This window comes from Phyllobates terribilis, unplaced genomic scaffold (assembly GCF_046119375.1).
Source record: "Phyllobates terribilis strain yellow unplaced genomic scaffold, ASM4611937v1 Scaffold_1__5_contigs__length_1240528914, whole genome shotgun sequence".
NCBI lineage: Eukaryota > Metazoa > Chordata > Amphibia > Anura > Dendrobatidae > Phyllobates > Phyllobates terribilis.
This window is the reverse complement of record NW_027362761.1, coordinates 235,157,724-235,185,472: the sequence shown is the minus strand read 5'-3', so window position 1 is coordinate 235,185,472 and position 27,749 is coordinate 235,157,724. Positions and strand designations below refer to the sequence as shown.

Below are 27,749 nucleotides of genomic sequence, written 5' to 3'. Positions count from 1 at the left end.
ATAGGGAAAACTTTGAAAGTGTCCCCAAGTGCAGTTGCAAAAACCATCAAACGCTACAAAGAAACTGGCTCACATGAGGACCGCCCCAGGAAAGGAAGACCAAGAGTCACCTCTGCTTCTGAGGATAAGTTTATCCGAGTCACCAGCCTCAGAAATCGCAGGTTAACAGCAGCTCAGATTAGAGACCAGGTTAATGCCACACAGAGTTCTAGCAGCAGACACATCTCTTCAACAACTGTTAAGAGGAGACTTTGTGCAGCAGGCCTTCATGGTAAAATAGCTGCTAGGAAACCACTGCTAAGGACAGGCAACAAGCAGAAGAGACTTGTTTAGGCTAAAGAACACAAGGAATGGACATTAGACCAGTGGAAATCTGTGCTTTGGTCTGATGAGTCGAAATTTGAGATCTTTGGTTCCAACCACCGTGTCTTTGTGCGATGCAGAAAAGGTGAACGGATGGACTCTACATGCCTGGTTCCCACCATGAAGCATGGAGGAGGAGGTGTGATGGTGTGGGGGTGCTTTGCTGGTGACATTGTTGGGGAGTTATTCAAAATTGAAGGCATACTGAACCAGCATGGCTACCACAGCATCTTGCAGCGGCATGCTATTCCATCCGGTTTGCGTTTAGTTGGACCATTATTTATTTTTCAACAGGACAATGACCCCAAACACACCTGCAGGCTGTGTAAGGGCTATTTCACCAAGAAGGAGAGTGATGGGGTGCTACGCCAGATGACCTGGCCTCCACAGTCACCAGACCTGAACCCAATCGAGATGGTTTGGGGTGAGCTGGACCGCAGAGTGAAGGCAAAAGGGCCAACAAGTGCTAAGCATCTCTGGGAACTCCTTCAAGATTGTTGGAAGACCATTTCCGGTGACAACCTCTTGAAGCTCATCAAGAGAATGGCAAGAGTGTGCAAAGCAGTCATTAAAGCAAAAGATGGCTACTTTGAAGAACCTAGAATATAAGACATATTTTCAGTTGTTTCACACTTTTTTGTTAAGTATATAATTCCACATGTGTTAATTCATAGTTTTGATGCATTCAGTGTGAATGTACAATTTTTATAGTCAAGAAAATACAGAAAAATCTTTAAATGAGAAGGTGTGTCCAAACTTTTGGTCTGTACTGTATATCTGGCTTGTATATGTCAGAATACCTTTCTTCTGGCAGTATACATTTTTTGCACAGGGATTCAATGGCAGATACATACAATTTTTTTGTATACAGTTGGATACAACTGTAATACAAGTCCACTTGGTTGCCAAATTTCTGGATAGTTCATTAAATAAATTTGTTTTTTATTAAGCTGAATAAGTTTGTAAAGGTTATTCTGATTGTAATTTTTATAATTTTACAGGTCACAGTAAATGCCACTAAGGGCTTCATATAAATATTGTGGACTGTAGACATATATCTCAATCTTTATATTTCATTAAGAGTTGTCCAGCAAAAAAACAAGTTGCAACCCTACAAATCCAGTAAATATTTTGGGAGATTGTCCATTGTATACACTAAAGACACACATTGAAAGCAGTGTGAACAGAACCTAAGAGGAAGTTAGGCACTGTACAATGGTCGCTGTCACTGTCTCTACAAAGCTGCTAAGTTATATTATTACATTTATTAGTATTATAGTGATTGCAGAAGCTATTGTCATTCTAGGATCACTCTACATACACACAGACAGGGTGTTATTAACTGTGTGATAATAAAGTTGCAATCTCTATTTATTTGTCAATTTCTGCAGTTCACATCAGCAGGGAGGAAGTAAAGGGCTGCAGAAATAAAAGTCTCTTTAGTCCTAACCTACTGTATACATAGAAATTAGTAGACTGTGTAGCCTGGAAGTGAATAATTCTTTAGAGCACTTAGTCTTAATTCTAGATTAGTAAATTAAATGCACCATGATTAGCATATTTTAAAAAGAAGCTGTCATGAGATTCAGGCCGCTTGAACCACTGGCAGCATAAATCAAACACTAGCTTCCTTATTCTAGTCATGTATATTTTACTCTGACTTTGAAAAGCCAGTCAGGGACCAAACATTTCAGATAACTAGTGCAAAGCAGGTCCCTTGCCCCATTCACCTAGACTGACATGTCTTTTCCTATACACACACATACAGTGGCTTACGAAAGTATTCACCCACCTTGACTTTTTACCTATCTTGTTACATTACAGCCTGTGTTTAAATATTTTTGTAATCCGATTTGTGTGTGATGTATCAGCACTAAATAGTCTAAGTTGGTGAAATGAAGCGTGAAAAATATAGGCATAAATTACATTTATGGGATCAAATAACTAAAAATTGGCATGTGCATATGTATTCACCCCTTTTGCAATGAAGCCCCTAAAATTTCTGGTGCAAGCTATTACCTTCATAAGTCACATGCTTAGTGAAAGAAAGTCCACCTGTGTACAATCTAAGTGTCTTATGGTCTGTCAATATGTACACTTTACCTTTTCTGAAAGGCCACAGAGGCTGCAATACCATTAAGCAAGAGGCACCACTAACCAAACAACACCACGAAGACCAAGGAGACCTCCAAACAAGTCAGGGACAAAGATGTTGAAAAGTACAAGTCAGGGTTGGGTTATAAAAAAAAATATCCCAATCTCTGATGATCCCCCGGAGCACCATCAAATCCATTATCATCAAATGGAAAGAACATGGTACCACAACAAACCTGTCAAGAGAGGGCCGCCCACCAAAACTCTAAGCCCAGGCAGGGAGGGCATTAATCAGAGAGGCAGCACAGAGACCAAAGGAAACACTGAAGGAGCTGCAGAGTTCCCAAGCAGAGACTGGAGCATCTGTCCATACAACCACAATAAGCTGTACACTCCATAGAGGTGGCCTTTATGGAATAGTGGGCAGAACTTACTTATACACACAAATTGTACAGCTCATTTTGAGCTTGCCAAAAAGACATATGGGAGACTCCCCAAATGTATGGAGGAAGGTGCTGTGGTCAGATGAGACCAAGACTTAACTTTTTTGCTACCAAGGTAAATGGTATGTCTGGCACCAACCAACACAGCTCATCATGCCAAGAACACCATCCCACAGTGAAACATGGTGGTAGCATCATCATGCTGTGGAGATGTTTATCAGCAGCAGGGACAGGGAAAATGGTCTGAGTCGAGGAGAAGATGGATGGTGTGAAATGCAGGGATATTCTTGAGCAAAACTTGTTTCAGTCTGTCAGTGGTTTGAGACTTTGATGGAGGTTCACCTTCCAACAAGACAATGACCCAAAGCATACTTCTAAAGAAACACTTGAGTGGTTTAAGAGGAAAGGTGTAAATGCGTACTGGAGTGACCTAGTCAAAGCCCAGACCTTAATCCAATAGAGAATCTGTGGTCAGACATGGAGATTGCTGCTCACCAGAGGAAGCCACCTAACTTGAAGGAGCTGGAGCAGTTTTGCCCTGAGGAATGGGCAAAAATCCCAGAAGCAAGATGTAGAAAGCTCATAGGGACTTATCCAAAGCAACTTGCAGCTGTATTTGCCACAAAAGGATGCACTACAAAGTACTAACTTTAGGGGGGTGAATAGTTATGGACACTGAAGTTTATAGTTATTTTGTCCTATTTGTTGTTTGCTTCATAATAAAAAGAAAACCAAATGTTCACAGTTGTAGGCATGTTCTTTGCATGAACTGATGCAAACCCTAAAAACAAACAGTGAAATTCCAGGTTGTGAGGTAGCAAAACACAAAAAAATGCCAAGAAGGGTGGGGGTTTAATACTTCGCAAGCCACTGTAGGTTCCAGATTGGATTTCAAATAATGTTTTTAATAATGCAACCAATGTATGATTCATGCTGCCTCTGGTTCGGGCTGCATGAATTTCATGACCAGTTCCCTTTAGGAGGTTTTTAGGTGGATTACTGTTAGTACACATTATTTTTAATTGTACTTTAAAGGGGATTTCTATAAAAAAAAATTGGATGTCAATATCCAATTTCCTTTAAATGTATTGAAACCGTCATTTACCCTTTTATCAAAGTCCTGGTTCTCATATGCACTCATCGACTTTGATATTGCAACATCAAGAAGGAAAACTCATAGAATTATGGAAATCACTGGATGGATAGACGTGTTAATGATATGCAAAGGATAAAGATGTAACCATTAATGTCTATATATAATCTGTCTGTTTGTCTTCACATTCCAGGTTCTTGCTGTTAACATTCTTGGACGTTTTCTTTTAAGTAATGATAAAAACATCAGGTATGGTTGTTTCGCTATTTCCTTAGCAGTCTTTGAAGTTTAAATCATATAGCTCACAGCAATGTTCATGTATTTCTTATTTCCCAATACAGATCACCGAGGTAGACTGTTTACAACAATGCATATTTTACTGAAATCATCAGATCAGGGAAAATAAATTGACTCTTGTGTCATTTATTTTGTATTCTATTAGTTCATTGATCTTGTGAGTGCGTTTCAATTTGTTGTATCATTGCTGTAAGCACCAGTGAATGTGAATATGCTGAACTGTACCATAATTTAAAGTGGCTCTGTCATCAGATTTCTGACGGGGCTGGTGTATTTTGCTGGAAAATGTTAGTATGATTGAAGTATCCTTTCTGAAAGTTTTCCCTCCTGATATTAGAGTGGGCATTTTATGAGTCTATCTAGAACTGGACTGGATTTTCAAAGTAATTAAACCAGTCTCATCAGGTCTAAGAGTTCTAATAATGTACGTACACCGTTTACTATTAATTATGGTGACAAGAAAAAGAAAAATATGAAAAAATGAACAGTACTACATACAGTAAGACACTATATTTATACATTCCCATAATTACAAATTCTTTCTGTAACATATAAACAAAATTTGTTGCCAATAGAAACAGGGATATCCATATTGTCCAATTTCCCTATGTTCCCTGCAGATTTGTTGCCCTAACATCACTCCAGCGCTTGGTGCAGTCAGACCATGCAGCAGTACAGAGGCACAGAGGGACAATCGTGGAGTGTCTTAGACAGACGGACACATCTGTAAACAGGTACTATCATGGGTATACACTGAGTATGTAGAAAAAGAGTGAGATTGTACAGATTTACCATCATCCAGCTTTGGAGTTTCCTGCACGAACAGCACTTGGGTTGGAGTGTAACAGCATATACTTCTTTTTAATGAAGTTGTAATGAAACAAAGGTTTTTATTGGTCTATGCTGAACATATTAGATGTTTTTTTCAGTATTCACTAAATTCTTCTTATCTGTCAAACATTGGTTAAAATAGTAATCATATATTCATTATTCCATCAGGAAGGCGCTGGACTTGTGTTTTGCACTTGTGAATGAATCAAACATACGTGTAATGATGAAGGAGCTTCAGAGGTTCATACAATCCTGCTCACCAGAGCTAAAGGAACAGTGTACATCAGGAATATTCCTTTGTGCAGAGAAGTAAGATCATATGATAATAGAGGGCAATAAATCATCATTCATGGGTATAAAGTCAGAGATCATTTTACATAGAATGTTAGAGTTGGAAGGGACCTCCTGGGTCATCTGGTCCAACCCCCTGCTCAATGCAGGATTCACTAAATCATCTCAGACAGATGTCTGTCCAGCCTCTGTTTGAAGACGTCCATTGAAGGAGAGCTCACCACCTCTCGTGGCAGCCTGTTCCACTCATTGATCACCCTAACTGTCAAAAAGTTTTTTCTAATATCTAATCTGTGTCTCCTCCCATTCAGCTACATCCCATTGCTTCTAGTCTTTCCTTGTGCAAATGAGAATAAAGATGATCCTTCTACAATGTGACAGCCCTTGAGATATTTGTAGACAGCTATTAAGTCTCCTCTCAGTCTTCTTTTTTGCAAGCTAAACATTCCCAAATCCTGTAACTGTTGCTCATAGGACATGGTTTGCAGACCGGTCAGCATTCTGGTCGCTCTTCTCTGAACTTGCTCCAGTTTGTCAATGTCTTTTTTAAAATGTGGTGCCCAAAACTGAACACAGTATTCCAGATGAGGTCTGACCAAAGAGGAATAAAGACCGATAATGACTTCACGGGATCTGGACTGTATGCTTCTGTTAATACATCCCAGAATTGTATTTGCTTTTTTGCTGCTGCATCACACTGTTGACTCATGTTCAGTCTATGATCTATTAGTATACCTAAGTCTTTTTCACATGTACTGTTGCTTAGCTCTATTCCTCCCATTCTGTATATGCTTTTTTTTATTTTTATTGCCCAGATGTAGTACTTTGCATTTTTCCCTGTTAAAAACCATTCTGTTAGTTGCTGCCCACTGCTCCAGTTTATTTAGGTCTTTTTGAATCCTCTCTCTCTCTTCTCTAGTATTAGCTATCCCTCCTAGCTTTGTGTCATCAGCAAATTTAATCAGTTTACCCTCAATTCCTTCATCTAAATCATTGATAAAGATGTTGAATAATGCAGGTCCCAGGACAGAGCCCTGTGGTACCCCACTTGAGACATTCATCCAACTGGATGTGAAGCCATTTACGACCACTCTTTGAGTCCGATCACTAAGCCAGTTATGAATCCACCGAACAGTTGCCTTGTCCATTCCATACTTGTTCATTTTTTCAATAAGGATGGTGTGAGATACTTTGTCAAATGCTTTTCTGAAGTCAAGATATACTATATCTACAGCATTTCCCTGATCCACCCAGTCAGTGATTCTGTCATAGAAGGAAATTAAGTTAGTCTGACATGACTTGTTAGTTACAAAACCATGCTGACTCTGGTAAATCACTTCATTCTTATCCAGGTACTTACATACATGTTGTTTAATAATTTGTTCAAAGATCTTTCCTGGTATAGAAGTCAGACTCACCGGCCTATAGTTCCCTGGGTCCACCTTCTTCCCCTTTTTGAAGATAGGAACAACATTTGCTCTTCTCCAGTCTTCTGGGACTTCTCCTGTTCTCCAAGAATTTTCAAAGATTATGGAGAGTGGTTCTAAAATTTCTTCTACGATCTCCTTCAGTACTCTGGGGTGTAATTCATCTGGACCTGGAGACTTGAACTCATTTATGTTAGCTAAATATTCCCTCACAATCTTTCTGTTTACAGATAACCTGGATGCTTCTATTCCTTTAATAGGACAGTGAAGATCAGTTGATGTTACATTTTCTTTCTGAGAGAAAACTGATGCAAAATAGGAATTAAAAAGTACTGCCTTCTCAACATCCTTTCTTACCATTTCACCATTTTCATCCTGTAAAAATCCTATAGCATCTTTGACTTTTCTTTTACTTTTGACATACCCCCAAAATCCTTTTTTATTGCTTTTGACATCTCTTGCAAGCCTTAATTCATTGTCAGCTTTAGCTAGTCTAATACATGCCCTACAGGTTCTGCAGACTGCATTATAATCTTCTTTAGATATGCCTCCCTCTTTCCATTGGATAAACATTTCTTTGTTTCTTTTTAGCATGTGTTTAAGTTCTGTGTTCATTCATCCTGGTTTCCTTAAATGCTTCCCATTTTTCCTACTTTTTGGGATTGTTAACGATTGTGCTTTGAGAATCTCATTTTTTAAAATTTCCCATCCTTCCTGGACATTTTTGTCCTTAAGAATATCCAGCCATTGGATCTCTCCTATTCTCTTTCTGCCTTTCTGAAATCTAACCTTGAAGTTTGAGTCTTCACATGTCTTCCTCCTCTAGTTATCCAAAATTCTATAATAGCATGATCGCTGCCTCCTAGGGTCCCAGCCACTTTTACCTCCTCAACCATTTCCTCCCTGTTTATAAGGATTAGATCCAAAGTAGCAGATCCCCTTGTTTTCTCCCCTACCTTTTGGAAGATAAAGTTGTCCGCAAGAGAGGATAAGAATTTGCTTGACCTGTTAGTTTTACTTGAGAGAGATTCCCAACAAATGTCTGGATAGTTGAAATCTCCCATGATTACTACGTCATATTTTTTGGAGAACTTGGTCATTTGTTACATAAAGAGTTCATCTGTAGTAAATGCCTACAATGGTGTCCTTTCCGTTGTTCTCTCCTTGTATTCTTACCCAAACAGTTTCCACAGAACTCCCAGTCTCAGCTTCAATTTCTGTGCAGATATACGCTTTTCTAACATACAATACGACACCTCCTCCTCATTTATCAAGTCTGTTTCTTGCAAATAAGTTGTATCCTTTTAGCCTTGTATTCCAATCATATGTATCGTCCCACAAAGTTTCAGTGATTCCAATGACATCATATTTCTTTTCCTGCGTTAGTAGTTCCAATTCTCCTTGTTTGTTGCCTATGCTTTGTGCATTTGTATAAAAACATTTTAGTTTGTGATTGGTTTCTCTTCCTCCCATATTTTTATTATTTAGATTTTTTCGTCTTTGTTCTTTCTTTCCACTTCCAATAGCAGAGATCCCAATAGTATTTGTCAGCTGTATAGCTTTTTCTGGCCTTTTGCTTCCCTTCCCACATTGTTCTAGTTTAAAGCTCTCCTGATGAGTGAAGCAAGGCGAATGATGATGAGCTGGGTCCACCAGAGGGGGACAAGTTGATGTCATCGGCTCTTCTCTATGACTAATGAAGAGAGTGGATGAAGGGAGTTACATTGCAATATAATGTATGGGCCACATTGAAAAACTTTAGCTTCTGAAGCATAAATTAGTAGCGGAGATTAATATTTCAAGTACTATCATTGGCTTTGCACTATTCAGCCCATTGTTGAAAGGTTTATTTTAAATTCTGTTGATAAGAAGTTGTTATCTCTTCAGAGAGGAAGAGGACTAGAACTCTAGTGTCACCTATAAGAAGTAGCAATCCTATAGGTTGCACTAGAGTTCTAGTCCTCTTCCTCTCTAAAGAGACAATTAGCATATTTCCCAGAGGAGCATTGCGGCTTAAAAGTCTCCTCACCTTGGCATGTCAGGCTTGACATATCACTCTCCACAAGGAGAAACGTAACCCCTTGGATCCCAGTCAGATTGATCTTGGATTAAAACATAACTAAGAATAATGGAATACTTATCTCAATCTTCTACCTCTCCCAGGTTTTCTCCTTCCAAGCGTTGGCACATAGATACCATAATGGAAACACTGGTGACAGTGAGTAAACTGATTCTTTTTTCTTTGTAAGTCATTGATACAATACAGTATAACTTGGCTTGACACCCACAAAACTACAGGAAGGTTTTATTACATAAGCTGAAACATACCTGGGTAAAGTGAAATGTTACATACTGTGCTTGTCTACAAACTTTTGTGGGTTTACAAGGATTCTTTACATTACTGAAGGAACAGGGCAAACCTCAGTAATAATTCAATGTTGCAAGAAGTGTAGGACCAACACCCATGACTCTTGCTAAAGGCAAATAAGTTGCTTTTTGAGATATAAGTGGCTTATTTGTCTGTACCTATACCATTCCCTCTAGAGATGATAAGCTAACAAAACAAATATTGCTGTTCTTCTGTGCTAGCCAAGGCTTACAGCAGTAGATATGGTCGAACGAAAGTCTACTACATAATACTGAAGGTCATTAACTCTGAAAATAACCAGACTGAAAGTGTCTAAAAGTTACAAGCTGAGCAGGTTAACTGTAGACAGCAACTTTATGAACTGTACATTTTTCTTCCTTGGCTAGTTTACATTACACTTGTGTCTAAACGGCGATATTAAACTGTACATTTTATAATTCATACTAAGCTATTTGAAGCATTACACTTTAAATAACATGTATGGCTAGATGTTTCTAAATAAATATCCATCAAATGACAAGACACAACTTCTAAAGAGCACTGAGCTGAGAATGGACTCTACTATCTCCATGGCTTTCACAAGCTCAGATGATCACATATATGATGTTTAGAATGCAAGAAGAAATGCTGGATAGGACTCATAAATGATAGAGAAAGATGAGAAAATAGTGGTGAGGGACTTCTCCTAATGCAATCCATGACCTCAGCTAGACTGCAAAATGGAAAGGGCATAGCATGACGGATGTCTTCCTGTTTTATCAAATAATCCACCTGTGTGCTCCCTCTGACAATAACAGGAAGTGCCAAATGATAAATGGCCCTTAGAGTGATTACTACAAGAGATTATTATTATCATTATTTTGCCTTTGACAATGTCTAAGGCATGAACAATACCAAGGGTCAAAAAAATTATGAGAATAATCTCTTGTAATTCAAATATCAGTATCACTAACTTTTAAAGACATTTCCATGCAATATAAAAATCACCTGTAAATGTTTTTTAGGGATGTTCTTTTGTCAAAATATTCTATTAGGTTGTTTATTTCAGTTATATGGATTTGCACCCTTCCAAGTTAACGATGTGACTGCCATAAAAAGTACTCACAACTAGTGTTGAGCATTCCGATACTGAAATATCGGGTATCGGCCGATATTCGCGGTATCGGAATTCCGATGCTTAATTCCGATACTTTTACAATATCGAATACCGGAATCGGAAGTTCCCATAATGCCTGCGCTCTGCAGTGTCTCTGAAGGATGACAAGCTGGATGGCAGCGCTCAGCTGCGATCCAGCCTGTCATCAGAATGCCATTCCAGCGTGAGAGAATTCTCCTGATTGTTTAAAAGCCGGCGGGCGGTAAAAAGCCGCCGGCTTTTAAACAATCACACAGCCCCATACTGCTTCCCCGCAGCCTCCCACCCCGATCCTCCGCTCCCCTCGCCACCTCCCATCCCGATCGTAAGTTAGGACCGGGCGGGGAACGCAGCACCAAGGAGCGAAGGACCCGGGCGGGGAAGCCGGCAGTGAAAAGACTTCACCGCCGGCTTTCCCGTTCTGTGCTGCGCTTTCCCGCCGGTTATTTCAAATGAACAGCTGAGGTATCAGGTGATGCTGATCAGCTGTTCATTTGAAGTAGCCGCGGTGCCCTCGGAGGGTTCATGTGAGTTCATGCTTGACTGCATTGCATGAGCTCACATGAACTTTCCCACGGTCGCACAGGTCAGCCTCACCTCCCAGACCCGTCATGATTAGTGTGTGTGGGTGTCTGTGCGATGTGTGCGGGTGTGCTCGGTGTCTGCGGGTGTGTGCAGTGTCTGTGCGATGTCTGCGGGTGTGTGCGGTGTCTGTGCGATGTCTGCCGGTGTCTGCGTGCAGGCAAACATAGGCCGATGTGACACTACTACTCCCATCGGCCTATGTCTGTCCCCCGTCCACTCGTGCTAGCAGGATCAGCTCGATGGGAGCAGTAGTTCCCATCAGCCTGATCCTGCTATTTAAACTGCCCCATGGTCCCCAATAAATTTTAAATATATGTCATTGGTGGCCAGTGGTTACCTACAATAAATTAGTTTATACATTACCTGTCCCCGCCGATCGCCACCTAAAATAAAGTAAAAAATAAAAAACTACACCTATACTCACCTAGACACCTAATTCCCCGAAGCCATCGATCTCCTGTAATAAAATATAAAATAATAAACCACAACCTTATCCTTACCCCTCCGTAGTAGTCCACGAGTGTCCCACGATGATATCCAGTTTAGAGCAGCCACATAGAATGTGACCGCTCTGAACCGCTGCCGCCGCTAGAATGATGGGGCCGTAAAGCAGCCCCGTCATTGCATAAGCGGGTTCGCCGGAGTTCAGGCAGCGCTGCTGTGGTTAGCTGCTTTACGGCCCCGCTGTACCGTGAGAAATTCCCACGGTACAGCAGTGCCGTAAAGGAGGTCTCTGGAGCTGCGCTGACTGAATGCACTCCGGTGACCTCAGTCAGTGGCTCCCGCTGCCGGGAGCGGACGTGTTCCCGGCAGTGTGAGCTTACAGCAGCAATGACAGCTGTCACATCTCCAGATGTGACAGCTGTGCATGGGAGATCAGCGCAGGAACGTGGACAGGTAACTATTTTTTTTTTAGTAAACTAAGAATTAAATAAAATGGTGTGTTTTATTTCAAATAAATTATTTTTTTCTGGGTGTAGTGTGTGTTTTTTATTTTTAACAATTTGTAGGTTAGTAATGGGGGTGTCATTTCTGGGGCGGTTGACGGCTGGTGTTTCTAGCCTGGGAGGGGGCCAATATTCATGGCACCCTTCATGGCACCCTTCCTGGGCTATTAATATCAGCCCCCAATGAACTCGGCTCACCTCATGCACGTCACTGACAGCGTGGGAAAATTCTCCTGCACTCAGCGCTTCAGCGTGAGAATTCTCCCACGCTGTCAGTGATGTGCATGAGGTGAGCTCATGTCCAATGAACTCAGCTCACCTCATGTACGTCACTGACAGCGTGGGAAAATTCTCCTGCACTCAGCGCTTCAGCGTGAGAATTTTCCCACGCTGTCAGTGACGTGCATGAGGTGAGCTGAGTTCATTGGACATGACCTCGGCTCATCTTTATGCCGTCACAGCGAGACACTGAGGAGCGCAAGCATGCCTGCGCTTCTCAGTGTCTGCGGGATGACAGGCTGGATGGCAGCATTCTGCTGCGGTCCAGCCTGTCATCTCGATGTAGCAGAGCTGGAGCTGTCCTGGGAACCATGGAAAGGTAAGGATGAGGTTGCTTTATTATTTTTCTTTTATTGCAGGAGATCTTTGGCTTCAGCTGGAATGGGCGTGACGGTTAGTATGGTTTAATTTAGAACAATAAAGAATTGTGTGTTTATTTCAATTAAAGGACTTTATTCTGGGTGTTTGTGTTTTTTTTTAACTTTGACTATGGGGTTAGTAATGGAGGTGTCTTATAGACGCCTCTCCATTACTAACCTGGGCTTGATGTCAGCTGGCATTATAAGCTGACATCAACCCCAACCCTATTACCCCACTGCCACCGCTACAGGGCAGTGGGAAGAGCGAGGCTAAGTGCCAGAATTGGCGCATCCTATGGATGCGCCATTTCTGGGGCGGCTGACGGCTGGTGTTTCTAGCCTGGGAGGGGGCCAATATTCATGGCACCCTTCCTGGGCTATTAATATCAGCCCCCAGCTGTCTGCCTAGCCTTTGCTAGCTATTAAATTAGGGGGGACCCCACGTCATTTTTTTTGGGGGGTCCCCCATTTTAATAGCTAGTAAAGGCTAGGTATTCCGCTGGGGGCTGATATTAGTAGCCTGGGAAGCTCCGTGGGTATTACCCCCTTCCCAGGCTTCAAACATCTGCCCCAGCTGTCTGCTTAACCTCCGCTAGAGCCTAAAATTACGGGGAACCCCACGCCATTTTTTTTTAAAATAAATCCTTTATTTTAACACTAAATGACAAGTACAATAATCAACACTATCACTGTACTTCATATATATGTGACTGACATGTTTCTATCTATCTAATCTTTGTGTGATTCTCTATTCCTTCTATTCTAAATTGTCGGGTACCGCTGCTGAATTGCCGGCCGGCTTTTTTAAAGAGACGGTGCATGAAAACACTATTATTTTTTTTATAAATCCTTTACACTAAATGACAAGTACAGTAATCAACACTGTCACTGTACTTCATATATATGTGACTGACATGTTTCTATCTTTCTAATCTATGTGTGATGCTCTATTCTTTCTGTTGTAAATTGTCGGGTACCGCTGCTGAATTGCCGGCCGGCTTTTTTAAAGAGACGGTGCATGAAAACACTATTATTTTTTTTAATAAATCCTTTACACTAAATGACAAGTACAGTAAGCAACACTGTCACTGTACTTCATATATATGTGACTGACATGTTTCTATCTATCTAATCTATGTGTGAAGCTCTATTCTTTCTGTTGTAAATTGTCGGGTACCGGTGTATGCCGCTGATGAATTGCCGGCTTTTCGCGTAATACATTCTACATTATTCTTAGTTGTTTTACTTCATGTAGAATTAACCTACAAAGAAAGAAAGGGTTTATTTTCATTCCGATATTTGTGTCCCATTGACTTGCATTGGTTTCCGGTATCGGAATCGGCGATATCCGATACGATATTTCCTGATATCGGAAGGTATCGCTCAACACTACTCACAACAGATGTGCTGCCCATCAAACAGGATGTTACTTACCTGTACCAGTCTTGGCACCATGCCTAGCTCCAGTGGTCTAAACAATCTGTGAAATATTTGGTAATTGATATAACCTCAGCTCATGACTTACTATGTGCTGCTGACTTTCCTCCTTTTATCCGCTCACTTGATAAATCATCATCAATCATTATCTACAGTGATAACTAAGAAAGCACAAACATGGAGCTCTCTCATTCTTGGATCAGTCGTATCCAGATAGTCAAAATTGAATATTACACCTCAATCATTTTATTTATTTAGGATTTTCTGTCAAATTTACATCAGAAATTATTTGTCTCTCTTTAGTATGTTATGCTTTGTGCCCCTGGTTGGCCAGTTCCAACCTGTACTCCTTATGGTCAGATGAAAGCCTGAGCATTCCTAACATAGTCAATAATTATTATGCGGCAACAATACCTTCCCTGGACAGGCAACATGGTACAACAAATATAGGTGTATCTGGACATACCAGATGTATCTCCTACTACTATTTCTTCTCTCATATCGTTCATAACCCATCTTGGGCCTAAATCTCTTACTCCCACTCTTACACATTCTTTCTCGGACAAAAATAAATATTCTTATAAACTTTCCCCCCTATGTTTACCACTAACTTCTGTGTGGCATAACCGTTTTTTTTTCCGTCCAAGTTCAATTAAATATAAATATGCTTTTAAATATTAGTGGTCCACTGGCTTTAAAAAAGTCAATATTATCTCCTATATTAATTACTTATCTCCTACACACTCGTATGAAGAGATGAGACCATTCAAAAATACACCTGGTGATTGGCTATTTCTTCATCTCTAATTGAAAAACTGAATTTCCTTATTCTCTCAATTAGAGTGGATCACTGAGTCCTGCCCAAACTCTACGCCTTCGTTCCCACAATGAGTTTTTGATGCATTTTTGACGCTGCATATTTTTGCAGCGTAAAAAATTCAGCTTCTTACAGTTCCAGCAAAGTAAATAGGATTTATAGAAATCTCCTGCCCACTGTGCTTTTATTTTACTCAGCGTAAACTGACCTGTGGTGCGTGTTTCAAATCCGCAGCATGTCAATTGTATGTACGCTGAGTTTTCTGGACGGAATTTCCCTATAGACTTACATTAGGTGCGTAAGTTTCGCAGGTAAAAAAACGCACATATGTTTAAAGTGCGTTTCCCAGCATAAAAGTCACATGTGATCCGCACATGACTATGTCAATAAAGTTTTGTCAAAGCCAAATCAGGAAGTATCAAAAACAAAGCAGCTTTTTTTAAAGCATCTCAGACCAACAAGAGACAAAAACGAAGAGAGAAAGAGAGAACCAATCTGACCATAGAAGTCCCAGTACATCAGATTTAGTGAAACAAAATTATGTTTTATTATGATCAGGTGACCGCAAATTGAATAACAAAACAATGTTATAAAATCATGGAAAAATAAAAAATGTATAAAAACAAGGGATGCACACCCAGGCAAGCATCGACCAATGTCCAGAGGGTAGTAGTCAAGATAAGTTAAAGGAGTATGTATATATGAAGCCCATAGAGGTTTGCACATTTTAGTGTCACATATACAGCTCATGTATATCTATACCAATACAAAATATAGGACAAAAAGAATTATATATAAGGTGCTAGTGCAAGAATTATATAGTCCTATCATGTGTGGTATGTAGAAAGTGCTAGTGCATAAAGTATATGGGATCCGAGTATATGCAAGTGTTAGTGCAAAAGGCAGAGTTATAGCATGAGCACTATTGAATATACTGATAAGAACCACACCTGACAAAGGCGGAAGCCAAAACACGCATCGGGGTGTACGCCACTCAGGAGAGGTAGTTTGAAATTGTAAATCTGTACACTACCCTTAGTTATTTATAAGCGTATATGTAATACCCTGTGATGGCGAGTGTTAGCAGTGGTGGATATTAGCTTACACGTGGTAGTTATGTTGCATGAATAGGGACTATGTGGTTCTTATCAGTATATTCAATAGTGCTCATGCTATAACCTTGCCTTTTGCACTAACATCTTGCATATACTCGGATCCCATATACATTAGTTGATTATGCACTAGCACTTTCTACATACCACACATTATAGGACTATATAATTCTTACACTAGCACCCTATATATAATTATTTTTGTCCTATATTTTTCATTGGTATAGATATACAGTACATGATCTGTATATGTGACCATAAAATGTGCAAACCTCTATGGGCTTCAAATATATACTCCTTTAACTTATCTTGACTATACTACTCTCCTCTGGACATTGGTCGATACTTGCCTGGGTGTGCGCTCCTTGTTTTTATACATTTTTTATTTTTCCATGATTTTATGACGTGTTGTTATTCCATTTGTTGTCACCTGATCCTAATAAAACATAATTTTGTTTCACTAATTCTGATGTACTGGGACTTCTATGGTCAGATTGGCTCTATCTTTCTCCCTTGATATTTTACCGACTGTCCATTTTAGATTTATAGGGTCTGGTCTTTTGATCTGTGTGAATATTATATACATTACATAATAATAATATCAATATTATATGTTAATCTCACAGCGAGATCAATTAGTTCCCTGGTTTCAAATTTCAAGAGACGAAAACCACAGTGTCAAAAACATGATAAAAATGCATGTTAAAAAAACCCCATAAAAACGCAATGAAAAAAAAGCAAGTAACCTAATTTAAATAATAGGTGCAGAAATGGTTCAGAAATTCTACATCAAAAACTTACCAAAAGCTCATGGTGGGAATGTAGCCTAAAGGTCTTCTCTCTGAACTCCATTTATATGGCTTCTTAGCAACCCCATATCACCTATTCATTTATATATCACCAATTGGCACCAGCATTTGGAGAAAGAAGTTGAGACGGCAGATTGGTAATCCATCTTCCATTTCCTCTATAAATATGATCTTGGAGTTGGCATACAAGTGATGATACTTTGGTATATTGTCTCCATGTAAATTGTGAATATAGTCCTTAACTATCAGAGGTCTTGTTTCAGTGGATTTCTATTCATAGGAGACATGTACCCTATATATTAGACCTGTCCTAAATTCATTAGATCTTGAAGTTGAGTATTTCACCTAATTAAAAGTGTTACCAAAATAATTATTTAATATTTTTATTTTACAGAAATGTAATATGCTGCATAGATAACTATTTTTTTCATTTGTCTACTGTTTTCCAGGCTGGGGAGAGTGTTCGTGACGATGCAGTTTCGCACCTTATTCAGCTGATCAGTGGGTCATCAGAACTTTACGGCTACATTGTTCAAAGACTCTATAAAGCAGTGAGGCGAGATATTGTACAGGTATTAGAAACAGCATGACAAAAGGAGAAGAAGTATAGGTATTATAAAATAAAGAGGAGTGCGCTGTGAAAACTCTGCTGGCGGGAAAGAAACCAGTCTATAAAATAGACACGAAACATGATTAAATGATCAAATAACATGGTTTACAATGACAGAGTTAAACCTTTCTGTCGTCTGGTCATAGAGGTAACAATAAAGCTGGCCATACACTTCACTTCCAACATGCCTGACCCTTCTTTCTTCCATCATCTATTGTCGGGTAAGAGTCGGGACACCGTCTGTCATACACAATAGATGGTTTGCCGATCTCGTTGAAATCTGTGGATTTGCCCAACATTTTTCTTGGTGTACATCAGGATCCATTCACTGTACACTGCGTGATCGCGATGCGCAGCATTAAGCCACCGCCAGAAACCATCGTGTTTGCCAGTTGGCAGTTATATAATAGCCTGTTTACACAGGCAGTCCCCTCTTCAGATGCAACCTAGTAATTTATTGTTCATTGTGCAAAGGCTGTCATTGTTCTCGGCAGTGAAAGATCTATTTACACGGGACAATGTACTGCCAAGAAAGATGAACTTTTGTGGAAACCAAAACATCATTTCACCCAATGAACAAGCATTGCTCATTCATCGGGTGATCGGCAGCCTATTTAGATTGCATGATTATCATAAATGTAGACGTAGCTAGGGGTTGAGCTCAGGAGGGGGAGCAAAACTTCTGAGTCAGCACCTAGCGAGCTAACCCTGATTACAACTACAGTGGCGTAAATCACTATACAAAGACCAACACTGGTATTACCGCCATACGGTGACCATATAGTGGTAGATACCACTCCTGCAAACCATATGTGAGATTACAATACAGATAAAGATAGTGACTTATGGCTGATGTTCTTTCTGATTTAGTCGTTCACTTTTCCCATCTTTTCCATCTGGCCGAAACCGATAGCCAGCACCCCCCCATCCACTCCCAACCTGCATAAGCTCCTCATCCTTCTGATACCCCAATGCTGAGCCACTGCTACTGTATGCGTCCCTGTGCTCTCTACCTGGTAAAACAGACCTCTAGAATATATGGATGCGCTGTGCAAGTGCCTTAGAAAACAGTGCCCACATTTTGTCCACTAGAAACTAATAATGCCCCCTCTGTGCCCCTTTGAAATTCACAATGCCCTACTTGCCACTATAACAATAAGTAAGTTAAAGAAGATAAAACTGTCATCTCTCCCTCAGAGTTCCTGGAGCAGGGATAACCAGCTGACCTGCCGGGAAACTGATTATGAAGAGGAGGAGTAGGTCCAGTGTCAGGTAACTCTTAAAATCCAAAGTCTTTATTGAAACCACCGGGGGTTTGGCAAGAACAGACATGTTTTGAACCTAGTGGTCATTAATCATTGTGGGGCTGTGTCATTATGCTACATGTCTGATTGATTTTAAAGCAAATTGTTTCAATAAAGACTTTGGATTTTAAGAGTTACCTGACGCTGGATCTACTCCTCCTCTTTATAACAATAAGCGTCCACTTAACATTAATAATATCCCCTAAGGCTTCCCCTGTATGGCTCTCCTCTACACAACATGTCACCACAGCTCCCTTATACACCGTATGTTGTCCCTTCAGTTCCCCTATAGACAGTATAATGCCCCGAAAACTATTTGATGCCCCCACAGTAGTCCCCACACTGTATTATGGCCCCACAGTAGCCTACAAACTGTAAAATGGCTTCTCAGTAGCCCTCGCCACAATGTATAATGACCCCTTAGTAGCCCCCACACTGTTTGATGGCCACCACATTGCACAATGGCCTCACTGTAGACCCCACACTGTATGATACTCCCTCACTGTTTGATGGCCCCCACAGTAGTCCCCAAACTGTATGATGGCCTCCACAGTAGTCCACACAGTATATTGCCCCCTTAGTAGCCACCACTCTGTAGGAGGACCCACTTTGTAGCCCCAACACTGTATAATGGCCCCTTTAGTAGCCCCCATGCTGTATGATAATCCCCTTTAGTAGCCCACACACTGTATCATGGCTCCCTTAGTTGCCCCTATGCAGTACTGTGGCTGCCTTAGTAACCACCAATCAATAAGTATGAAGGCCCCCTTAGTAGCCCCAACTATGTGTGAGGGACCTCTTAGTAGCCCTCACATTGTATGATGGCGCCCTTAGTAGCCCCCACACTGTATGATGATCTCTTTAGTAGCCCCCACAGTGTATGATGACCCCATTAGTAACTCAAACACTGTATTATGGCCCACTTAGTAGCCCCCATAGGTGTGTGCTGGCACTCTTTGTAGCCCCCACAGTGTATGATGGCCCCATTAGCAGCCCCCACAGCGTATGATAGCCCCCTTAGTAGCCCCCATGCTGTATGATGGCCCCCTTAGTAGCCCCCACAGTGTATGATGGCCCCTTAGTAGCCCCACACTGTATGATGGCCCCCTTAGTAGCACCCAAACTGTATGATGGCCCCCTTAGTAGCCCCCACAGTGTATGATGGCCCCCTTAGTAGCCCCCACAATGTATGATGGCCCCCTTATTAGCCCCCACACTGTTATTATGGCCTCCTTAGTAGCCCCCACACTTATTATGGCTCCTTAGTAGCCCCCACACTGTTATTCGGGACCTTTAGTAGCCCCCACACTCTTATTATGGACCCCTTAGTAGCCCCCAAGCTGTTATTATGGGCCCCTTAGTAGCCTCCATACTGTTATTATAGGCCCCTTAGTAGCCACCACAAAGTTATTATGGGCCCCTTAGTAGCCTCTCGACTGTTATTATGGGTCCTTTAGTAGCCCCCACACTGTTATAATGGGCCCCTTAGTAGCCCCCAAGCTGTTATTATGGGACTCTTAGTAACCCCCATACTGTTATTATAGGCACCTTAGTAGCCACCACACTGTTATTATGGGCCCCTTAGTAGCCTCCCGACTGTTATTATGGGCCCTTTAGTAGCTCCCACACTGTTATAATGGGCCCCTTAGTAGCCCCCACACTGTTATAGTGGGCCCCTTTGTAGCCCCCAAACTGTTATTATGGCCCCCTTAGTAGCCTACATACATAATGACACAATCTTAAAATAAAAAACTAAACATCATATACTCACCTAAACCCGGCGGGTCCAGCAGACAGTGGCCGGTCCTGGGCAGTAAATATAGGGTTACTCTGCAGGGAAATAGCGTTAGAAAAGTGTGCGACTGCCATATTGAAAGCACAGTTCCTGGGAGAAAAATAACTTTTTAATAGTAATAAGGCCAGCAATAAATACATATACACATTGCATGCATGTAGTGTGATATGAGGAAAATGAATATTAACATTAATACTATGATTAGCAGTTGGATGGCTTCAAAATCATAGAGGTTTGTATGGATTGTAAGTGAATTTTGCATTAAAATTTGCTGTTTACAAAAACTAGTTAATACAATGTCACATTTTCTATACAGCAACCATTGGTGCAGGTGGCAGCGTGGTGCATCGGGGAGTATGGGGACCTCCTAATAATTGGAGCCTGTGATGAAGAAGAAGCTATACAGGTGGGTTTATAATTACTTACATAACACACAGTCATATACAAGATTGTCTAACTAAACAGAGATGTAAATGGAGCCTCAGACCCTCATTTAGATGTTATTGAGAATCGAGTAGCCAATTAGGAATCTTTAAAAAAAAAAAAAAAAACAACAGAAAATAATAAATTAAAAAAAGCTGAACTTATGTTTTTTTATTACAAGAGCCAATAATTGGCGAACATATGTTTGTTCCTTATTATGTGCAGGTGTAAACATGCTGGTGATCACCTGATGAACAATCCAATCGACAGAAAAATTAAAAAAAGCTACTGGATTTTCTTTCACAAATTTAAAAAAAAAATGTCACGACTGAAATATCTTTAAAAAACGATACAAGTTTGGTATCACTGTAAGGGCAGGTTCACAAGAGCGTATTTTCGCTTAGAGCGCTTTTCGTGAAAAAACTCTTACTCAGTGGGGCATTGCAGATGAGTGATTTTTTTTCACTGACCAAATATACCGTGAATAAATATATACTGAGTGAAAAAAAAATTGCAACATGCTTTTTCCGTGTGTCGCATGAGACTCATTCATTCAGGTGTATCGGAGGGCAAAACAATCGGATACCATACTGAGCCATAGTAAATCATGCGTTTTTTACGGATACATTGCAATTCTTTAACATAGGAAGGTGTAAATGGTCTTGTAAATTATTAATAATTGCTGCTGTAAAAAAACGTTTTGTACACGGACTGCACACCGACAACAAGTGAGAAAAGAAACCGTTCTAGTTTTCTACATGAATCTTTTGGATGACTATTTTTTTATATGCTTGTGTGAACCTGCCCTAATTGAACTGACATGAAGAATCATGCCGCTAGGTCATTTTTACCGCACAATGAACAATGTAAAAACAAAACCCACTGAACTGCACTGAATTATTTTCCTGCTTTCCAGAATATTATATTGTAAAATGAATGTCAAACTCGTTTTACAAAAAACAACATCTCATATGGGTATGTTGATCTAAAAAAAAAGTTCTAATGACTATTGGAGGAAGGGTAAAAAACGAAAGCACGAAAACAAAATTAACTGTGACCGGATGGGGCTAAAATCTTAATTCACTGGTAATATCTGACATGCCAGATGTACAGTATACTATATGTATGTTACAGTATACTCTCTGGAGGCTGGAATGTGTATCAGTGTACAAAATTACTTATACAATTCAAGTGTCCCTGTCTAGAAGGTTGGCGGAAGTCGGTAGAATCTCAACAGTGTCTGAAAGCTAAAAAGAAAGATTAGGAGGAATACCAGTTTGTCAGGTCTGGCATGCTATAGGCGTCACCTGACATGGTTATTAGACAAGAATCTGTACTTGTATGATACACTAGATTACAGATGCTTTCAATGTTAGGTTTAATGTGGCATAATGGGAGACATGAATCAAGGCTTTTGCAACTGTTTTCTGGTGTAAAAAAGTTGCAGATTGTGTGATATTTTGATAAATTTGGCACAAATTACATATTGCAACATCTATCTTTTTCTATTCTTCAAGAACGACCTCTTTTAGAGCCTGAATGCTGCCTGCAGAGTGATGCTTAACTTGTCTCTTCAGAATCCCCCATAGGTGTTTCGGTTGGGTTCAGATCAGGAGACATACTTGGCCACTAAATAACTTTCACTCTGTTCTTCAGAAATGTAACAGATATGTGTTTTGGATAATTGTCATGTTGGAAAAGTGCACATCTACCAAGGGTATGGAGTGATGGAAGCATCTTCTCTTTCAATATAGAGCAGTACATCTGTGAATTCATGATATCATCAGTTAGCTGTAGCTCCCAGACAACAAAAGCACTCATGCAGCCCCACATAAGAACACTGCCACCATGCTTCACTGTAGGCACCATGCATTTAGAAAAAATGCATGTCTACCAAGGGCATGGAGTGATAGTAACATTTTCTCTTACAATATAGAGCAGTACATCTGTGAAATCATGATAGTACCTTTGAAATGTAGCTTCCTGAAACCAGCATCAGTTATGCATCCCAACATAAGGACACTGCCACCACCATGTTTCACTATAAGCACCATGCATTTTTCTAAATTCATTTTTCTAAAATACCTATGGGGAATTCTGAAAAGACAAGTTGAGCATCACTCTCCATCCATCATCCAGGCTCTAAAAGAGGTCATACTTGAAGAATAGAAAAATCTAGATGTTATAATATATTGCCAACTTGTTCATTCCATGCCTAGAAGACTTGGTGCTGTCCTTAAAAATCACGGAGATCATACAAAATACTAGATGTAGTAGTTTTTAATGTGGGGTGTATTCATTTTTGCATCAACTAATTTGAGTAAAGCTGAAGATATTTTAATGAAAGATATACTATTAACCTTACCTTGATGTTATGGGTTAAAAAATGTTCTATGAAACTCAGTCTTGTCAACATTTTGGAAATTGCTCTTGTATTCAGTGAGATATTGATTATAATCTTACTTTTCAAAGGGGATGTACTCATGTATTTCTTTATGCTGAACACTGTATATGAGGTCACATGATCACCTGCTCGCACCAGCAACACCGAACAATCCAGACAGTATGTGCATCGGCGCCTGCGCAATAGAACCCTGCAGCGCAGTGCACAGGGCTGGGATGAAGCAAAGCGCGCTCTATGTGAGTGGCAGTTTGCGCATGCCCGGGAAGTCAGGGAGCACACTGCACATCACAGGGCAAAGTGACGTGCAGGGGAGGGGGGAGTATGATAATTAAGCATATAGGCGGGGATTTGGGGGAATAATAAGCACATAGGCGGGGATTGCTTGGTGTCCCCCGGACGCCAAGCCTATACAAAATAGAATTGATTAAGGCGCTTTTCTCTGCAATCAAACCTCTACTATGGGCCATACAGGTATGTATAGATTTACTTTGCTATACCCTGTATGGCCATAGTAGAGGTCTGATATCTCCAAAGTGGTGACAGATTCCCTTTAATGGTGTAATTCAAAACTACAAGTTTTCCCACATTAAAAAAAACCTTCATATGTCTATGGTGAAAGAAAAAATAAAAAACGTGTTGCTCTTGAAAAAGGGAAGGGGTTTAACAATAGGTTGTTTTTTATTGATACATTGCCTGCATATCTGTTTACTAGATGCATTAGCAGCACTAAATAAAAAAATATTAAAATATAGCCTTTATTATTCCATATAAAAAGATATATAAACAAGAGTAAAGTATGTGCTCTAGAGAAAAACCAAAAAAACACACAGATATAAAAAACACAAAGGCAGGGATAACCTGCTCACTCAGTGATCACAAACCCCAGTTTCATACACAACAACCCTTTGTTCACAGGGCATGGTAGACCAACCTAAACACAGGGTATGTGCTGGCCTGGTTCATACATTATTCTTGCCAGTTGGTGGTAATATATAGCACTTCCTACTAGACCCACTTGGGAGAAAGTGTTAATCAGTACAGGTATGCATATATCATAGGAATAAAGCAATCAATTCCTTCTTGTGTCAATATATGTCAGAAAGTCTATATTGGCCACTTTCTTAGTGCCCTCTGAGCCAATGGCCAGCTTAACATACACCAGGTCAAAACTTAACACACAAAATGGGGATGTGATTCATAATACAGTTCTGGCAAAAATTAAGAGACCACTGCAAAATTTTCATTTTCTCTGATTCTTCTCTTTATAGGTATATTTTTGAGTAAAATGTACATTGTTGTTTTAGTCTATAAACTACTAACAACATGTCTCCGAAATTCAAAGCTAAAAATTTTGTATTTATTTGCAGCAAATGATAAAGCGTCAAAATACTAAAATAGAAACCATGCTTTCAGACCCCAAATTACTCATGTTTTAACTCAGGAACAGTTCAGAAATCAATATTTGGTGGACTAACCATGATTTTTAATCACAGCTTTCATGCATCTTGGCATGCTTTCCACCAGTCTTTCCAATAGAAAACTGTTCAGTGGTCTCTTAATTTTTGCCAGAGCGGTATAGCATGGTAGCGAGTATCCATGCTGCAGCTCTGGTGTTAATTTTCCTTAACACTCTCCTGTTCTATATTTTGTAAATCAACCAGGAGTACCTACATATGAGGAACACCAGTTCCTGTTCCCTATTATACCCTCTTTTGTAGCATGTCATATAGAAGGTATCATAATGAAGAACAATGGAATGATCTCACCCAAGACCACGGCAAACACGGAGTCAAAGATTCCCTGGGCAAGAATCCTCTCCTATGAACCTCCCGACGCGTTTCATCGCTTTGGAAACATCAGGGGCATTCAGTTCAGTAGTACATGAGATGAGGGCGTTACCCTAACCTTGGGTACCATCAGGAAGCGCTGCTGTGGCAGGTGCGCTTACCTGTCTTTTTGTATTGAGCGCTACACTTTCAGTGACCGCAGCGTCTTGCGCACTTCCGGTCCGGTCCTCCATCCTTCCTGTTGGTGGAACGCATAGAGTCCCAAGTCTGAGGTGCATGCGTCACATCCGGTGACTGCGCCACCTCAAGAGGGAGTTGGTGGCCGTGGGCTTCCTATATGTGTCCGTCGTCAGTGATCCCTCTTCATTTTTGTGGATAAGAACATCCAGAAACGCCAGTTTCGATGAGCTGCATTCATATGTGAATTTTAGACCAATGGGATTTTCATTCAGTTTTAAAACAAATTCCCCAAAGTTATCAGGGTCACCCTTCCAAATGACGAACACGTCGTCAATATAACGTAGCCATAAAAAAATGTTGTTAGAGAGATCTGTCATCGGTTCTCCAAACACCAGGTTTTCCTCCAATCAGCCCAGGAGCAAATTTGCATATGAGGGAGCACATGAGCTCCCCATCGCTGTGCCCCTGAGATGGTCGACGTACTCTCGGTCAAATACCATGCACTATACTATCCCTACCTTCCGTGTACTAGGGGGCAGATGTGATGTATCCGGCGCGGTCACCGGATGTGACGCATGCGCCTCAGACTTGGGACTCTATGCGTTCCACCAACAGGAAGGATGGAGGACCTGTGCCGAATACAAAAAGACAGGTAAGCGCACCTGCCACAGCAGCTCTTCCTGAGGGTACCCAAGGTTAGGGTGTCGCCCTCATCTCATGTACTACCGAACCAAATGCCCCTGATGATTCCAAAGCGATGAAACGCGTCGGGAGGTTCAAAGGAGAGGACACTTGCCCAGGGAAACTTTGACTCCGTGTTTGCCGTGGTCTTGGGTGACATCATTCCATTGTTCTTCATTATAATACATTCTATATGACATGCTAAAAAAGAGGGTATAATAGGGAACAGGAACTGGTGTTCCTCATATGTAGGTACTCCTCGTTGATTTACAAAATATATAACAGGAGAATGTTAATGTGGCGCCCTTGAGGGTTCAGTCACCACAGGGGTACTGCACCTCAGAATGAGGTGTGGTATCTCCTCTCCCAGGTAAGGAAGGAGTACTTCACAGGACCCCAACCACACACTCAACACTACACCACTCCAGTTCTGTAGGGGGCCTAAAGCACCATAGTGCTGCCCTGGGCCTGAATGGAGGAGTTGGGGGGAACCAAAGTTAGGGGGAACCACGTAGTGAGTGAGGGTGGAGGAAGCATTTACTTAAGCACTTAATTAGAATCATATATAAATGGAGGCCATCTTTATAACAAGGTCTTTGGTCGTGGGTCTTTGGGACGGCAAGTCAGCACAAAGCTGCAGCCGGCTGAGGGTCCACGGTTCCCGGTCTCAGGCCTCGAGACGGGGGGTCTGGGCAGAGTTATAACCCGCTCTGTCCCCGGTCAGGGTCCAAGCAAGAAGGCCCAGGAGGGGAGCAGAGGAGTTAGGCTCCACAGTCGAAAGGATCTCAGGGGGTGCGGAAGGAGCGGAGTCGCCACCTGCATACCTTATTCTGGCCCTGTCAGAGAGACCCTGCCGCAAGAGGGGGTACTGGTCCCCGATTATCTGACTTTGCACTTCACGTCTCTGTCGGAAAAGTCCGAAGGCTTATGTGGATCCCAGGGGGATACGGACGGAGCGGAGTCGCCACCTGTATGCCCTAAGCTGAGTTTATCCAGAGGGACCCGGCCTTACGCCACGTTCTCACCACAAGTCACCAAAAAGGGCACCCAGTCGGTCCGGGAGCTACACGTTACCCACAAGGGACATCGCAGTACCCGTACGGGACTCAGTGGGGGACACAAGGCGGGAGAAGTTCAACAAGAGAGGAACACACTAGAGCGGGGGTCCTGTCAAGCGCTCCTGAACTACCTGGAGTGTGCTAAACCCCACCCTGGCGGCCGCAGCTCGCCGTGTGACAGCAGAGAGAAGCTCTGAGCTGACAAAACACCACAGTGAGTAAAGACTCGGATGACTTCAATTATTGCCTCTGTCTGTTCTTTCCTCCGCGGCTCTGCATTCGCCGACGCTCTATTCTACACCCTCTCTACGCTGCCCTGAGGCCCCGCTCCACCTGTGGGGAGCTGCACCAACTAAGCTGCCTGAACACAGGCCTCAGAGGACTGTCGCATCACTGGTGGTCCTCACCAGACACCACAGGTGGCGTCACGAACATTCCCCTATCCCATATAACTTCCTCCTTCTTTTAAGAGTGACCCCAGGGTACGGGTACGGGAGCCGGCCACCGCGACATCCCCCGAGATCAGGCGACAACAAGGCCCGGGCGCCGAGTCGTTTCCCATCCCCTGGGCGCGTCATTAAGGAACTAGAACACCACAGCTGCAGCATGAATACTCGCTACCATGCTATATTATGAATCACATCCCCATTTTGTGTGTTAAGTTTTGACCTGGTGTATGTTAAGCTGGCCATTGGATCAGAATGCACTAAGAAAGTGGCCAATATAGACTATCTGACGTATATTGACACAAGAAGGAATTGATTGCTTTATTCCTATGATATATGCATACCTGTACTAATTAAGCACTTTCTCCCAAGTG

The 27,749-nt window shown here is 41.4% G+C and overlaps 1 protein-coding gene across 2 annotated transcripts in view; it reads left to right on the top strand.

Annotated features, from left to right (window-relative positions):
* AP1G2 (adaptor related protein complex 1 subunit gamma 2) overlaps positions 1-27,749 on the top strand; it is a 76,125-nt gene that overhangs the window by 32,386 nt on the left and 15,990 nt on the right. For both annotated transcript variants that reach the window (XM_073671076.1, XM_073671075.1), the window contains exons 10-15: positions 4,187-4,242; positions 4,911-5,024; positions 5,290-5,430; positions 9,003-9,057; positions 17,137-17,259; positions 20,713-20,802. In XM_073671076.1, the coding sequence (XP_073527177.1) occupies positions 4,187-4,242; positions 4,911-5,024; positions 5,290-5,430; positions 9,003-9,057; positions 17,137-17,259; positions 20,713-20,802 (579 nt within the window). The remainder of the gene's footprint in view (positions 1-4,186; positions 4,243-4,910; positions 5,025-5,289; positions 5,431-9,002; positions 9,058-17,136; positions 17,260-20,712; positions 20,803-27,749) is intronic.